The 15,714-nt window shown below is 40.0% G+C and overlaps 1 protein-coding gene across 2 annotated transcripts; it reads right to left on the bottom strand.

Moving 5' to 3' along the window:
• Positions 1–4,491: 4,491 nt before the first annotated feature.
• si:dkey-12l12.1 (uncharacterized) lies at positions 4,492–11,821 on the bottom strand. Of its 2 annotated transcripts, XM_064941848.1 has the most exons (7): positions 11,639–11,821; positions 8,258–8,323; positions 7,839–7,871; positions 6,156–6,284; positions 5,652–5,765; positions 5,072–5,164; positions 4,492–4,857 (listed from the first exon to the last, which is right to left on the bottom strand). In XM_064941848.1, exons 1-7 carry the CDS (start codon positions 11,771–11,773, stop codon positions 4,795–4,797), a joined length of 633 nt encoding a protein of 210 aa, XP_064797920.1. In that variant the 5' UTR covers positions 11,774–11,821; the 3' UTR covers positions 4,492–4,794. The 2 variants fall into 2 exon arrangements, with proteins under 2 accessions (XP_064797920.1, XP_064797921.1); XM_064941849.1 differs by lacking the exon at positions 7,839–7,871.
• Positions 11,822–15,714: the final 3,893 nt, after the last annotated feature.

Here is a 15,714-nt window from a genome sequence, read left to right as displayed (position 1 = left end):
GTGGCTCTACATAGTATTTTTTTTGGGGGGGGGGTGAATAGTAATGCACGCTCAAGTTTTCAGTTGTTTTGTCTTATTTGTTGTTTGTTTCACAATAAAAAAATATTTTGCATCTTTGTAAATCAAATGATACAAACCCCCCAAAATCTATTTTAATAGGTTGTAAAGCAACAAAATAGAACAAATGCCAAGGCGGGTGAATACTCTCGCAGGCCACTGTAGATCTTCAAATCAAGCTTTATTTATACATCACATTTCAGACATGGAGTGCAACGCAATGTGCTTCATGGGGAAAAAACAACTAAAAAACAATGAAAATTAAGATATTTAGGACACAACAACATAGGATGAAAACAAAATAACAAAAACTGAACGACTGAAAAGCTGAGCTAAAAATATGCGAAGTTGTGAGTCATCCAAGTATTTAAATCACTGACACAGTCTAATAATTTATCCGTGGAGCTAAAATCCTCGGGTGACACACAGTAATGTAAAGTTGTTTATCGTCTGCGTAGCAGTGCAAATCAACGCTGTGCTTTCTGATAACACTGCCAAGGGGTAACATGGAAAACTGAACAGTACCCGACCCAAAATCTAACCTTTTGGAACGCCACGTGATATGTATTTTCTCTTGAGTTATGTTCACAAAAAAACTCTCAACTGATTTTAAATAGGTCTAAACCAATTTAGAATTGGACCGGAGAGACCAACCCACCTCTCTTGTCTCCAGTCCAGAAGGACATCATGGTCAACAGTGTCAAATGCAGCATTTCAATCCAAGACCACAAGGACATAGAGCTGTTTGGCATCTTTGTTGGCTGTAAGATCATTCACCACTTTAACTAAGGCTGTCTCTGTGCTGTGGTGGGCATGAAAATCAGATTGGAATTTTTCCAAAATACCGTTGGCACTTAAAAAATAATTGAATTGCTAAGAATCTAGATTACTTTTCTTCAGAAGGGGCTTCACCATACCATTTTTTAGTACAGTGGGGGAAGTGCAGGGAGTGATTAACAGTAGCTTTCACTTCTTCAGATATGCAATTAAAACTGTTTTGAAGAAGGTGGTGTGGATAGGATTGAGAAGGCAGGTTGAAGGCTTACTTTGTGGTATCACTTTCCTGAGCGTGTCTGTGTCAACCTGGGAAAATACACCCATAGTGCCTTTGCGTGGTAGGCTAGAGCACAAATCATCAAACTTCTCATCAGGTCTTCCTTGACTGATACCCAGCCTCATCTTATCTCTGAAATATGCCACAAACTCATCACATTTAGATACACACACAATTGATGTGTTAGGATTTATCAGGCCAGCAATGGTCAAGAAGGGAACTCTCTCATTATTATGATTAATAGTGATCAAGTTAGAAAAATGAGCCCGTCTGGCATTTCTAATTGCCGTGTTATGAATGCCAAGTTGCTCTCTCAGAATATCACAATGGACCTTTCTTCACTTCCGCGCTGCCTTTCTGCAATCCTCTTTAATTGATTACTTTCCTCACTCATCCAAAGGGGCTCTGCTTTTGGATTTGACCTTTTTCAACTTTACTGGAGCTAGGGTTGACCGGAGTCGCTAGTGTGATGAGCCAAGTAAAGCCCCCCCAGACAAACCCTCCCCTAACCCGGACGCTGGGCGTCGTCCTATGGGACTCCCTGCCTCGGCTGGTTGTGGCACAGCCCAGGAATGAACCCAGGTCTGTAGTAACGCCTCTAGTGCTACGATACAGTGCCATAGACCACTCTCCCGCTCAGGAGGCCCAAATTGAGTCATTTCGTAAGCATTAAGAATGATTTATAATGCCTTAATAGGCTGTAACTCCTAAAATATGTAAATTAATATTTTGATATCATTTGTTTGAATTCCTCCGGATTGTTGCAAGGACTCCTTCATATGCTTTTTTCACAATACAAATGTTTATGTATTTAATTACCTTGTGGCTATAGTGCCAGGGATTGACTGAAGAAACTCCTCCCGAGACTGAGGCTGTCCTAATATAGACACCGTAGACTTGGACCTCACCTTGGATCCTTGTTGATACAGCATGGCCCTGAAATAAACAAGCCTCCATTCTGACAGTACATTCACAGAGTAGTTTTTCTGGGCAGAGAAAAACAGAGTAATTTTTCCACATTTTGATAGGTTACAGCCTTATTCTAAAATGTACTAAACAGTATTTTTTCCTCGTCAATGTACACACAACACCCCATAAAGACAAAGTAAAAACATGTTTTTAGACATTTTAAATGTATTAAACAAAAATATTACGTTTACATACAGTACCAGTCAAATGTTTGGACACACTTTCTCATTCAAGTTTTTTGAAACTATTTTCTACTTTGTAAAATAATAGTGAAGAAGACATCAAAACTATGAAATAACACATTGAATCATGTAGTAACCAAAAAAAGTGTTAAACAAATCCAAATATATTTTAGATTCATCTAAGTAGCCACACTTTGCTTTGCTGACAGCTTTGCACACTCCTGGAATTCTCTCAACCACCTTTACCTGGAATGCTTTTCCAACAGTCTTGAAAGAGTTACCACATATGCTGAGCACTATTCAACAGATTCAACAGATTTCCACTGTCCTTTGCTCGTGTTTGTTTGCCAAAGCAAGTTTCTTATTATTATTGGTGTCCTTTAGTAGTGGTTTCTTTGTAGCAATTTGACCATGAAGGTCTGATTCACGCAGTCGCCTCTGAATAGTTAATGTTGAGATGTCTGTTACTTGAAGTCTGTAAGGCATTTATTTGTGCTGGAATTGGAGGTGCAGTTAACTCTAATGAACTTATGTGGAGCAGAGGTAACTCTGGGTCTTCCTTTCCTCTGGTTGTCCTCATGAGAGCCAGTTTCATCATAGTGCTTGATGGTTTTTGTGACTGCACATGAAGAAACTTTCTTGACTTCAGCTTCAAAGTTCTTTAAATTTTCAGGATTGACTGACCATCATGACTTAAAGACATGATGGACTGTCATTTTCTCTTTGCTTATTTGAGCTGTTCTTGACATAATATGGACTTTTTTTTTACCAAATAGGGCCATCTTCTGTATACCACCCCTACCTTGTCACAACACAACTGATTGGCTTAAACCCATTCAGAAGGAAAGAAATTCCACAAATTGTCTTGGCTGCGTTGTCTTGGCTGTGTGCTTAGGGTCGTTGTCTTGTTGGAAGGTGAACTTTCACCCCAGTCTGAGGTCTTGAGCACTCTGGAGCAGGTTTTCATCAAGGATCTAGGTACTTTTCTCCATTCATATTTTCCTCGACCAAGGCCCTTCTTCCCCGATTGCTCAGTTTGGCCAAGCGGCCAACTCTAGGAAGAGTCTTGGTGGTATTAAACTTCTTCCATTTTAGAATGATGAAGACCACTGTGTTCTTGGGGACCTTCAATGCTGCTGAAATGTTTGATTCCCTTCCCCAGATCTGTGTCTTGACACAATCCAGTCTTGGAGCTCTACAGAGAATTCCTTCGACCTCATGGCTTGGTTTTTGCTCTGACATGCACTGTCAACTGTGGGACCTTACAGGCATGTGCCTTTCCAAATCATGTCCAATCAATTGAATTTACCACATGGGGACTCCAACAAAGTTGTAGAAACATAAAGGATGATCAATGGAAACAGGATGCACCTGAGCTCAATTTTGAGTCTCATAGCAAAGCGACAGAATATTTATGTAAATAAGATATTTGTTTTTTGTTTTTAATCCATTTGTAAAAATGTATAAAACCTGTTTTTGCTTTGACATTATGGGGTATTGTGTGTAGATTGCAGAGGATAGTTTAAAAAAAAATCAATTTTAGAATAAGGCTGTAATGTAACAAAATCTGGAAAAAGTCAAGGGGCCTGAATACTTTCCGCAGGCACTGTAAAGTACATGACTGGTCTGCAAAAACCATCTCCATTAGTGAATGCAGTGCCATGAGCTTCCTAGCTCTGACTAAATTAATTCAAAAGAAACAAATTAACTTTTACTTCTGAAACAGATGGCGTATACAGTCTAACATTATGATGATTTCTTTCCCATTATCAACTGGTCCAACGCCCTTTAATTTGACAGAATAGTTGGGCTCTCAACCCAAAGGTTTGACTGCAAGTTTAGAAGAGTGCTGGGCATTCACTGTCTGCAGCCCAAATGCCCCCTCTTCCTTACATAGCGCACTACTTTTGACCAGGACCCATGGTACTAGGGAATATGGTGCCATTTGGGATACAGGCACTGCCGTTAGCTCAGCCATCTGTAATTGGGGCTCAGTGACATTTCCCCCCCTAATTCACAATTTCTGAATTGACTTCTGGAAGTTACCCAGGTCCTGTTGTGTGGGAATTGAAGGTGTTGCACTTGGCAACAGAGAGGGAGAGCTGGAGCAGTGAAATGTTCCAGTCCATTTGTCAAGGTGGAGTCCGACTCTGTCAATGACTGAACAGAAAACAATCAGTGCTAGCTAGAAATGGTAGGCCTTGTGTTGCGGAAAGTTCTCATGAAGTATTGTCATACAAGTTTACTTTATTTAAACCTGATAATATGCACAGTTGCCAAAGAATTGCCATCGACCAACGACAACAACAACAAATAACTATAATAAAAGAGAATATTAAAGGAGTTCTCAATAGTATTGTAAGTATACTTGTCCTCAGGGATGTGTTTCCATTATATATATTACATTATTGTTAAATTGAAAAAATGACAAAAACAATATGTTTACAAAGAGAAGAAGATATAAAGTACAGTTTATGAACTATTGAAGCAGTAGCACTTCCGCAAAGTCCCTTGTTTCGTTTAATGAAATGTTTATGAACAAACAATTCTCTTGGTCTGTTTCTTCTTCTGTGGGCTCCTCTTGCGCCTTTGTCCCTGGTGAAAGAATCAAACATTTAGTTTAGATTAGAGTGAATTTAACACAACAGGTTTGAAACTTTTTTTTTGTGTTATCGGTTTTTAACTTTTGTATGAACTCTGTATTCTTAACATGCTTGGAAGCAGAATTTCTCCCTGGTCACAAAAAAAGTGATTCATTGGTTTATTGATTGATTGACTCAGGTGGGGGTGAGGGACACATTGGCCTCACCAAGGGTTCAGGTTTGTCTGGGACGTCTCCTGTTCGTCCTCTTGGCTTCCCTTTCTTCTTCTCCTTCTGCAGCTGCCTCCGTACTCTGGTTACCTGGAAGAACAACATGACGTCAGACTTCAATGATACAATGTTGAATGCAGGTCGACTAAGTATCTAAGATAGCATCTCCATAACTCCTGCTGATACTTAGGCTGTCCTAATATGGACAGCGGACATATATTTCATTTTTTTATTAAATCTTTATTTGACTAGGCAAGTCAGTTAAGAACAAATTCTTATTTACAATGACAGCCTACCCCGAACAAACCCTAACCCGGACGAGGCTGGGCCAATTGTATGCCGCGCTATGGGACTCCCAATCACGGGCGGTTGTGATACAGCCTGGAATCGAACCAGGGTCTGTAGTGACGCCTCTACCACTGAGACACAGTGCCTTAGACCACTGCGCCACTCGGGAGCCCATATCTCATGTCAGCAGTGTGTTTGAGAATCTCACTAAACAAAAATGTTTGATATTAACTATAGCCTGGTATCACGTGATTGTCTGCTCCTGCGTTGTCATGGCGATGTTGTATACCTGTATGGCGGCGCTGGGGTTGTTGCTGAGCAGAGAAAAAGATCCCACTCGGGATTTAGGCTTGTTCTTCTTCTTGGTCCCAGACTGGCCCAAGTGTCTCCTGGCCCTGTCTGTCTGGAGGAACAACATTCCCGGAGGATCATTTAGAAACTAAAAGTGGCCCGGCTACTGTACATTAAAAACAGGAGTCTGTTGAAGGGAGGACGGCTTATAATAATGGCTGGAATGGATACATAGAACGGTATCAAACACATGGAAACCATGTGTTTGATGTGTTTGATACTGTTCCATTTATTCCGTCTCAGACATTACAATGAGCCCTTCCTATTTAAAATGACATTAGCCACCACTGTAGCATACCAAGTGCTTCAAGAAACTACAGCATCACATTCTTTCTTATGCCGCTCTTTTTGGTGGGATCGCAACAATTACAACACAACAGCCCCATTGGATCGTTTGAGACCTCTCCCTCTTGTTCGTCTCCCTCCCTGTCTCCAGCATTACCTGAACTTGGATGAGTGTGTTGGGGAAGCCCTTAGTTGAGAAGGACCCAGGAAGGCTGGAGTGCTTCCCCAACTCCCTCTCCTGTCTGTCCAACGGCACGGCCGACAGTATGTTGTCATCCTTCCACCTCTATTCAGAAATAATTGAGGCATTGTTGATGAACATGGAGCCAGCACTGGCTTCAGCAATACAATGGTGTTGTATAACTACAGTATGTACAATGTAACACATTGCTGTAAATGTACAGCAAAATATTTACAGTTAGCTACTGTAATTCTATATTACAGTACAGTACTTTAAAGAGCAATGCATTATGGGGGAGGGGCTCATTGGCATTCCGCTACACTGCTGTAAAATTATATTCTTTATTTTACGATAGAATTTTACAGGAAATTACTGTATTACCTGTTTTGCTGTATATTTCTAGCAGCATACGGTGAATTATGGTGCATTTTGGTAAAATGTCATGGATGAAGAAAGACTCTGGCTTATTAACATACTTAGAGGCATGCCTTCTACGTGGAAATATGTATTGCATCCGCTAGTGAGAATGCTGTACCAATTAAACTGATATGTGGTAGTAGTGCCCAAACAATTCATGTGTATTAGGGGACAGATCAGAGTAGCAGCAAGTCTTAAACCTTTACTGGTTGAGTGTTTTGGGAAGTCATTTTGGTCTATTTTACCCTGTAATCATGACCTGTTTGGAAGCCGTTTTTTTGGCCTTTAGAAGTGCAAGTGATATAAAATGCCAAATATTCATAAGTATGCTGTAAAATACAAATACCTAGCAGCCAACCTGCTTGCACCAATGTAATTAGTGAAATACCAATATTACAATTGTGTGTAGAATATACTTATTTAGTCTACAGCAGGCAAATGTTACTGTGTTGTACTGTATGATTGCTCTGATATTACAGTAACTTAAAAGAAGCTGGCGGCGAGTTATTGTGAATATTACAGGAACAAACTTGGCACTAGCAAGAGATGGGCAAGGATACTTCAAAAGGTATATTCTTACAAATACACAATACCTTGAAGACCAATGTATTCTTAATTACAACAACTTTTTTAATCAACATGTGTCTGCTAAATGACCAATGTCAATTTAAAAATGAACACTTGCAAAGCACACTGCTGGACATTATGTAGTTATGCGGGCTACTTGCAAGTTTATTTTTAGTATTAGAAAATACCAAATGTATGTATTCTTATTAAACTGTTACAAAATACATGAATTGTACTTCAGGCCAGTTAAATACAAAATAGATATTGGAACTATTCAAAATACTCATATCAAATACATGTAATAGAAATACTGCCAATCGTTGGCAGTAGCTGCCTGCACTGTAAATCTGCAACAGTTTACTAACCACTGTGCTTCCAGTAAATGCACTGTCAATTCTAGAATGACAGCATGTTTGCTGTAGTCAGGTGTTACAGTAATATGCTGTAAATTTGTGTTTCAGTAAAGGTCCTGTAAATCTAAAGTAATTTACTGTCTTCTGTGCTGCCAGTATTGTACTGTACATTTACAGCGACCTACCGGCTACTGTGCTGCCAGTAATTTACTGTAAAAATTACTGGACATTTTTTTTTTACAGTGTATAGTTCAAGTGGGCTAATTGGTTGTATTGTTTTGTTTTGCAGTTGTAAGGAGCAGGATTTATATAAATGTCTTACACCAAGTACAGAGTGTGCCTCAAGTCGTCCTCTCTGTTGGGCAAAAGAAAAATGTAAATAATGGGTTAATGCAATTTGGGAGAAAATAAATGCCTTCTATAAATGTTATTGTGTAAGTGTGTGTGTGTGCGTGTGTGTGTGCGCCTGCGAGTGTGTTGGTAAAGAGGTATATAGTCCTATATCCTGTCTTATACACAAATGTCTGAGCAATGACTTTGGTGGATCTATATTTAATATCAATATTCAATATCTTGGGGCTAAGCGTTTGAGTTGCATGGATCTTCGTGTCTCGTTGGAATCATATTCCTCCCGGGGAGTTACCATACAGAGTGGAAAGTAATCCAGTACAAGGCAGCAGTCCTCTGTGACAGAGAGCAGACTGTAACAGGATGTCTTTGTGGGGAGGGAGGCTCGTATACCTGTGGCTTTTTCTGGGTATGGGTCTCTCTTGGAGCAGATGGCATCAGCCGCAGAAACCCATCCTTCTGAAGGAGAAGATCCTTTTAACAACATGTATTCTTTATTCCACTTACGTAACAATAACAACTCAACCCCACTCCTATGCAATTACTAAACAATTATTAAATTGATATGTTACAACATGCTTGTATGTCGTTACTTGCAGAATTACATTCTGATTAGAAAGGTATAACAGTGACTGAATGTAAAGTGTTACAATCGGACAATTGAGACAATTCATAAACCATATCCTGTCAGGATGAGTAAAGGAAAACAGTGGCCATATTGTAGGAGTTCAGGCTTTACTAGAAGTAAGAGGAAAACAGAGTTCGTACTGTATGCCTTTTCACAGTGTACTTCCCCTCCTTCAACATACAGTGCATTTGGAAAGTATTCAGAGGCCTTGACTTTTTCCACATATTGTTACGCTACATCCTTATTCTATAATGGATTCAATTATTTTTTCCCCTCATCAATCTACACAAAATACCCCATAATGACAAAGTGAAAAACGGTTTAGATTTTTTTTGCAAATTTATAAAAAAAACAACAAAAAAAACGTAAATACCTTATTTACATAAGTATTCAGACCCTTTGCTATGATACTCGAAAATGAGCTCAGGTGCATCCTGTTTCCATTGATCATCCTTGAGGTGTTTCTACAACTTGACTGGAGTCCACCGGTGATAAATGAAATTCATTAGGCATGATTTGGAAAGGCACAAGCCTGTCTATATAAGATCCCACAGTGCATGTCAGATCAACAACCAAGCCATGAGGTCAAAAGGAATTGTCCGTAGAGCTCCAAGACAGGATTGTGTTGAGATACAGATCTGGGGAAGGGTACCAAAACATGTCTGCAGCATTTAAGGTCCCCAAGAACCCAGTGGCCTCCATCATTCACCACCAAGACTCTAACAGAGTTTCAGAGTTCCTCTATGGAGAGGGGAGAACCTTCCAGAAGGACAACCATCTCTGCAGCACTCCACCAATCAGGCCTTTATGGTAGAGAGGCCAGACGGAAGCCACTCGTCAGTAGAAGGCACATGACAGCCCAACAAGACAACGACCCTAAGCACACAGCCAAGACAACACTTTGGGACAAGTCTCTGAATGTCCTTGAGTGGCCCAGCCAGAGCCCGGACTTGAACCCAATCTAACATCTCTGGAGAGACCTAAAAATAGCTGTTCAGCGATGTTCCCCTTCCAAACTGATAGAGCTTGAGAGGATCTGTAGAGAAGAATGGGAGAAACTCCCCAAATACAGATGTGCCAAGCTTGTAGGGATACCCAAGAAGACTCGAGGCTGTAATCGCTGCCAAAGGTCTTTCAACAAAGTATTTGCAAACATTTCTAAAAACCTGTTTTTGCTTTGTCATTATGGGGTATTTTGTGTAAATTGATGAAGAATAAAAATCTATTTACTCATTTTAAAATAAGTCTGTAACGTAACAAAATGTGGAAAAAGTAAAGAGGCCTGAATACTATCCGAATGCTCTGTATCTCTCCCTGAAGAAACTTCTGGTGTCCTAATATAGACACAATACTTTGTACAAAGGTCAGTACATGCCCTGTATCCACTTCACACTCAGTGCACAAAGTGTGCTCTTCAGGGTCACGTATCCCTCATTACATGGAGGCACCATGTTATTTTTTTATTTATCTGTTTTGAGCACTTCCTGTATAGTCCATTTTGTTCTGTGCTAGTTGTTGACGAGCACCATGAACTAACCCTAGTAATGTATTATGTTCCATTATCCACATTCACAATGACCTTGGTGGGAAAAAGCACAGGCAAATAAACTCAGCATTGAGTTCAATTAAACTTTAAAAAAAATAATGGATTTCTTCAATAATGCTGCCTAAGGCAACTGGGAATCCAACCACATCTGAAGTTTAAATAATTGCACGTACTGTAATAGTGTAATTACACACAAAACACATAAAACCTATATTTCCCACCCGGTAAAGAATACTAGACTCAGTCTTCCACATTGTTGGTGAAAATACTCGTTTGAGGAATGAATGCTGCATCTTTCATTTGTTTATTTTATTTAACCTTTATTTTATCAGGGAGTTAAACTGAGACCAGTGTCTCTTTTACAGATGAGAATTACAGAAATTACAGAATTTAACACATCAAAATGCAATGAGAAGGAAAATCTTTCATACATCTGCTGTATGTATTGGCCAGATGAAGGTAATTGCTTTGGACAGAACATGGGGAATGTCCACAAAGCATGTCGACCGCAAATATGGCAGCTCAAACGGCTCTGTGGCCACATTAAAAGTCTGCAGAGAGTTTGTTCCATTGAGGGTAATAGAATAGGTTACAATGAAACTTTGTTCCTGACTAAAATAAGTGTATGTTTCCAGGTTACTGGAATGTTTAACTCTATTTAAATCCATGCATCTGTTCCATCCAAAGTAGGACATGCTCAGCCACCATACCACTGTGTCACAAACACACACACACATGCACACGCACACGCACACACACTTTCAAAAAAATGCTGGATTGTTTGGTTGACCCAACTGCTAGGTTGCAGGCATTGGGTCACTGAGTTAGGTTGTTTTCTTTAAAAAAAAAACTGCTGGGTTATTGATGCTGGGTGCTGGGTTATTGGTGCTGGGTTATCGAGATATGACCCCAGCGGGTCAGCTCAGAAGACAAGAGGCATGGCTTAGTAGGGGCGTGGATTTCAGATAGTTATTTTTGGCAACCAGTGAGAGTAAATGTAATTGCAGCTCATCTGTTCTGTTGTTATCACATGTTAAGGTTGAACACTGACACTTTTGAAGCTTTAATGAGGCTTACACAAGTGTATGAGTTCCTCAAGAGTCCCAATGTTGGGATATGCAAAGAAAAGATCTCTCAACATTGTATCTCAATGTTGGAATATGTAAATAAAAGATATTATGAAATTTGCAGTGTAAAACGTAACATAATGAACATGAATGACATGTACTCTTCCAGGTAGCCAAAAACAATTATCTGAAAGCCACAAAAGTTATTCACGCAACCCAACTGGCTGGGTCAAAATAACCCAGCATGTGTTTTGTCCAGTATTTACCCAGTGCTGGGTCACCAAATAAACCAAAGTGGGATGTTTTTAACTCAGCACACACTCAATGGAAACACAAGAGCGTTCATAGCAGTTATTGGCTTCTGAGCTAATGTTGCTACTGCAGAGTCTGGGGAAATGTTAGCTTGTAAAAAACAACAACCAAAAAAACACATCTAGCACCAACACTTCTGAACTCCATCTACCTGACCAAAGGAGCTCCTCCACAAAACACAACAAACCTACAACTGTAACCTGGGGGCCCCAATCCCTTACCTTTCCTCCGGTGGTCTGCCCATTAACACAGTCTTCCACCGGTGATGTCCCAGTGCAGTCTGCACCACGTGTGAGCTGGAGAAAGCTGCCCTGCAGACAGAGCAGACTGAGGCACACCCAAAGAGCAGCTTCCATGATGGTGCAGGTCCAGGGACTGAGGCCCAGCCCCCGTCAGCCCCCTGTTTTATACCATCCGCTCCTAACCTAATGAGGACCAGATGCAGAAGAACAGAGGAGGGGGGGGTGTGGCATGCCAGCTTCAGCTTCACACAGACAAACAGGATCGCACCACACCGCAGCCCAGCGTTCTACGCCAGCTAGCGGTTCTGCGGTTCTCCAAAAACATGTCAGCCATCTGAAGGGCCTCTCCCAATAACCACCCCCACCTCCCCTGTACCAGTCTGGATGGCGCATGAAAGTCATTTTCCACGGATGCTTTAAAAATGGTCGCATACTGTAACGAGAGAGAGAATCAGTAAAACAAGTCAAACCTCTTATGACAGCACTTGAGAGATTGGTGGCTCACTTTAAGGATATCCAGGAAAAGAGAAGAAGATTTGAGTTGGTTTCACATGTTGATCTGCCAGAGATAAAGTTCTGGGTTTATACTGCTCTACCTCGCCCTAGTGAAATACATTTATGTATATCTTTTCATGTGGTTCTTTATTCCAGATGGCCCCTCTAAACCCTTTCTGTTGGTTTGGACCACACATAAACTTTGCTTAGACTTTGAGCTAACGTGTGTTTTGTGATCTGATCAATATGATCCAGTTTGATCAAGGTTTGTCACGTCTATTAAAATGTGTCGCTCATTCATTCACCGTGTCTGCATTGTGACCACATTAGCTGGTGCCTCCCTGTATGCAAATTATTTGACAGATATTCTTTCAAAATAATCTGGATGTATTTATTTTAACACAGTTACTGACGCCATAAATCAATGGCGCTACCTGTCAATGATTTTAGAGGCCAGTATAATGATGATTTAAATGGTTTGACCATCCAGATCTGTTTACACTTGATTGATATCCAGATGCAATGCGTGCCTTGCTACATCTGGAGGTGGTAAGGAACATCTGATCACAGTCAGATCAGAATGTGTCTTTTAACCGTCTACACCTGTCTTAAAATGTGGACAATATCAGGACAAAGGGTGTATCTTAGCACCACATATAAACAGGGCTATACTATAGTCTTTCATTTCCAGAAGTACATCAACAAATGTAAGGGGTTTGTCTACAGTAAGTCACAATGGGCAGTTGTAAGGAAACTGCAGTGCTGGTACATTTGCCAACACATTATTTATGCGGGTGTTTTTTTTGTCCCATTCGATTTCTTTCGATATTTTGTTTGTATAAAAAAAAATAATTGGCAAGCATGTGGCTGTGTCCAAATAGAGTGAATGATTGTAAAGGGGCCTGTCTGGAAGTTTTATTTGGTCTATAAAAACAAAACATGCCCTAATGGATGATTGTCCTGATGTGAAAATTGCAGGAGAATACAGTAAGGACCCTGTTTGAAGGAAGGTGTATGAAAGGATGGAAAGAGTGAGTGTGTGAGTGAGTGAGAAAGGAAGGAAAGAGATACCCCTCTTTATCCTTTATCTTACCTTTATCTTATCCTTCTATCCATGTTCCTCTTAAAAAATGAGGTAAAATTATATTGAGCAATGATTGGAAAATAGTGAACATAGTGTAAGTTTATATCCTGACGAGTCGATTGATGCACCTGTCAATCTAATGAACATAATAAATAAAAAAACATCAAAATCCATGTTTTTTTCAACTAGAGATACTGCGTCTACAATGGAAAGTGGCAGAGCTACGGCTCTGTTTGTCAGACCAAGGAGACATCCCGAAAATCGGTCTTCTCACAAAAAACCTGTATGGAGGGAAAATGTATGGAGTAAAAAGTACACTATTTTTTTTAGGAGTGTGGTGAAGTAAAAGTAGTCAAAAATATAAATAGTAACGTACAGATACCCCAAAAAACTACTTAAGTAGTACTTTAAAGTACTTTACACCACTGCCTGGTATCGATTAAAAAAATGAATGGAAGTATGGAAGTAGTTTTGTGCCATCAAATAAAAGGGGTTAGTATGTGTCCCAAAAATATATATTTCATGAGCTTTCTTATATATCCTTGATATAGGACAGACACTTCAAAACCTTATTCCTTATGATGTATTTTTTGACTGTTTGTTATGCCATTTATGAATGGGTTATTCAATGCGTTTCTATGGACTATAGTAGTAATGGCCAAATATATATATATACTGTTGTCACGTGTAGTTTCATGTTATCACATTAACATTAACATCACGTGATCACATGTGAAGTTCATGTGGGGTCAAATCTAATAGAACACAACACAGAATGAAACACTCTGTCACGACTTCCGCCGAAGTCGGCTCCTCTCCTTGTTCGGGCGGCGATCGGCGGTCGACGTCACAGGCTTTCGAGCCATCGCCGCTCCATTTTTCATGTATCCATTTGTTTTGTCTTGTTCCCTGCACACCTGGTTTTCATTCTCCAATCAATCTACATGTATTTATTCCTCTGTTCCCCGTCATGTCTTTGTGTAAGATTGTTTTTGTTACGTGTGTATTGTTGATGCGCCAGACTGGCTCGTTTTTTCCGTGTTAGTTTTCACAAAGATGGTTATTGTTAAACATAATTCTTGTGACTATTTTGTGCGTTTTGCACTTTTGCCTAAATAAAGTGTGCACCTGTTCACAAATCTCTGCTCTCCTGCACCGGACTTCGCTACCAGTACGCACACATCTGACACCCTCTGCATTTTCAAGTATTGTGGTGGCACCATCATGTTATGCTTGTCATCAGCAGGGACTGGGGAGTATGTCAGGATGAAAATAAATATTACATGGAGCCAAGCCCAGCTAATAAGTTAGACGAAAACCCGCCTCTGTATTCTGAACACCTAACCCTGGGATAGAGTTGTATTTTTCAGCAAGACAATTACACAAATGTTTATGCCAAAAATGCACCAGATGGCTTTCTGAGTTGTATAGTCTTAATGCTTACTTAAATGTACTTAAAAATCTGAGACAATGTTTGAATATCGCTGTCTATAAATTATTCCCAAGAATGTTTGCTGAGCTTGAGCAATTTTGACAAACGCAATGTATTTATGTTGCCCTAAGAGTGTTGGAGAATCGTATTCAAAATGATTGACAGCTCTAATGGATGCCAAAGGTGCTTCCACCAAGCATTAACTCTGGGGTGTGAAGACATATGCAATCAAGACATCTTTGTTATTTTATTTTCTATTACTTTCTTTCACTTGTGGAGCAAGTTCAGTAGATTTGTAGGAATTCTTAAAAAAAAATTACATTTTAAGGCAGCAAATGTGAAGACTGTGTACGGGGTGTGTACACTTTCACTAGGCCCTGTATACATGATATGCCAAATAGGTGGTACCTGACAGGTAAGCATGGGAAAATAGAAACAAATAAGGTACAGGTAGGACTATGATATTAGTGATGAAGTGTTTCTCTTCTTTACTAAGCATAGATACTGGAGGACTGGAGATCGACTGACAGTCCAGCAAAGGGAGACATGGCAGAGTGGAAAACAATGGCAATTTTGGAAGCCTTGCTTAGACTGGAATGTAACCCAAGTGAACTATGAAAACTCAAACATGCATTTTATGAGGGCTAACCGTACAATTGACTCTATTATTGTGTTACTTGCTACATTTTTTTATGTTTCATCTAACATGCACTTACCATCCATCAGTTTGACAATAGTTGGAAGGGAACATGCTTTTGTTTTGGAAAGGGAATCAAGGCACATTTTGGGTTATGTATTCACATACTGCACATACTCATATTCACCATGTCAACAAACTCTGCAGGGCAAAAAGAAGGTTTCTTTTTGAATGCTTTCAGGCAACAGGAATGAAGTGAGACATCTCATTTGGGAGACCATCCATTCTCCCCATGAAGCGTAGGCCTGTTCAGTGTGAGATGGATAGTGGTGGGCTGGTGCTGAAAGACTGTGGCAGGATGTGGTTTACTGTGCAATCTCACTGCAAATGGAAAGCAAATGGATATA

Source organism: Oncorhynchus masou, chromosome 28 (genome assembly GCF_036934945.1).
Source record: "Oncorhynchus masou masou isolate Uvic2021 chromosome 28, UVic_Omas_1.1, whole genome shotgun sequence".
Lineage (NCBI taxonomy): Eukaryota > Metazoa > Chordata > Actinopteri > Salmoniformes > Salmonidae > Oncorhynchus > Oncorhynchus masou.
Note: the sequence above shows the minus strand (reverse complement) of the source record. Positions and strands in the feature narration are given on the sequence as shown.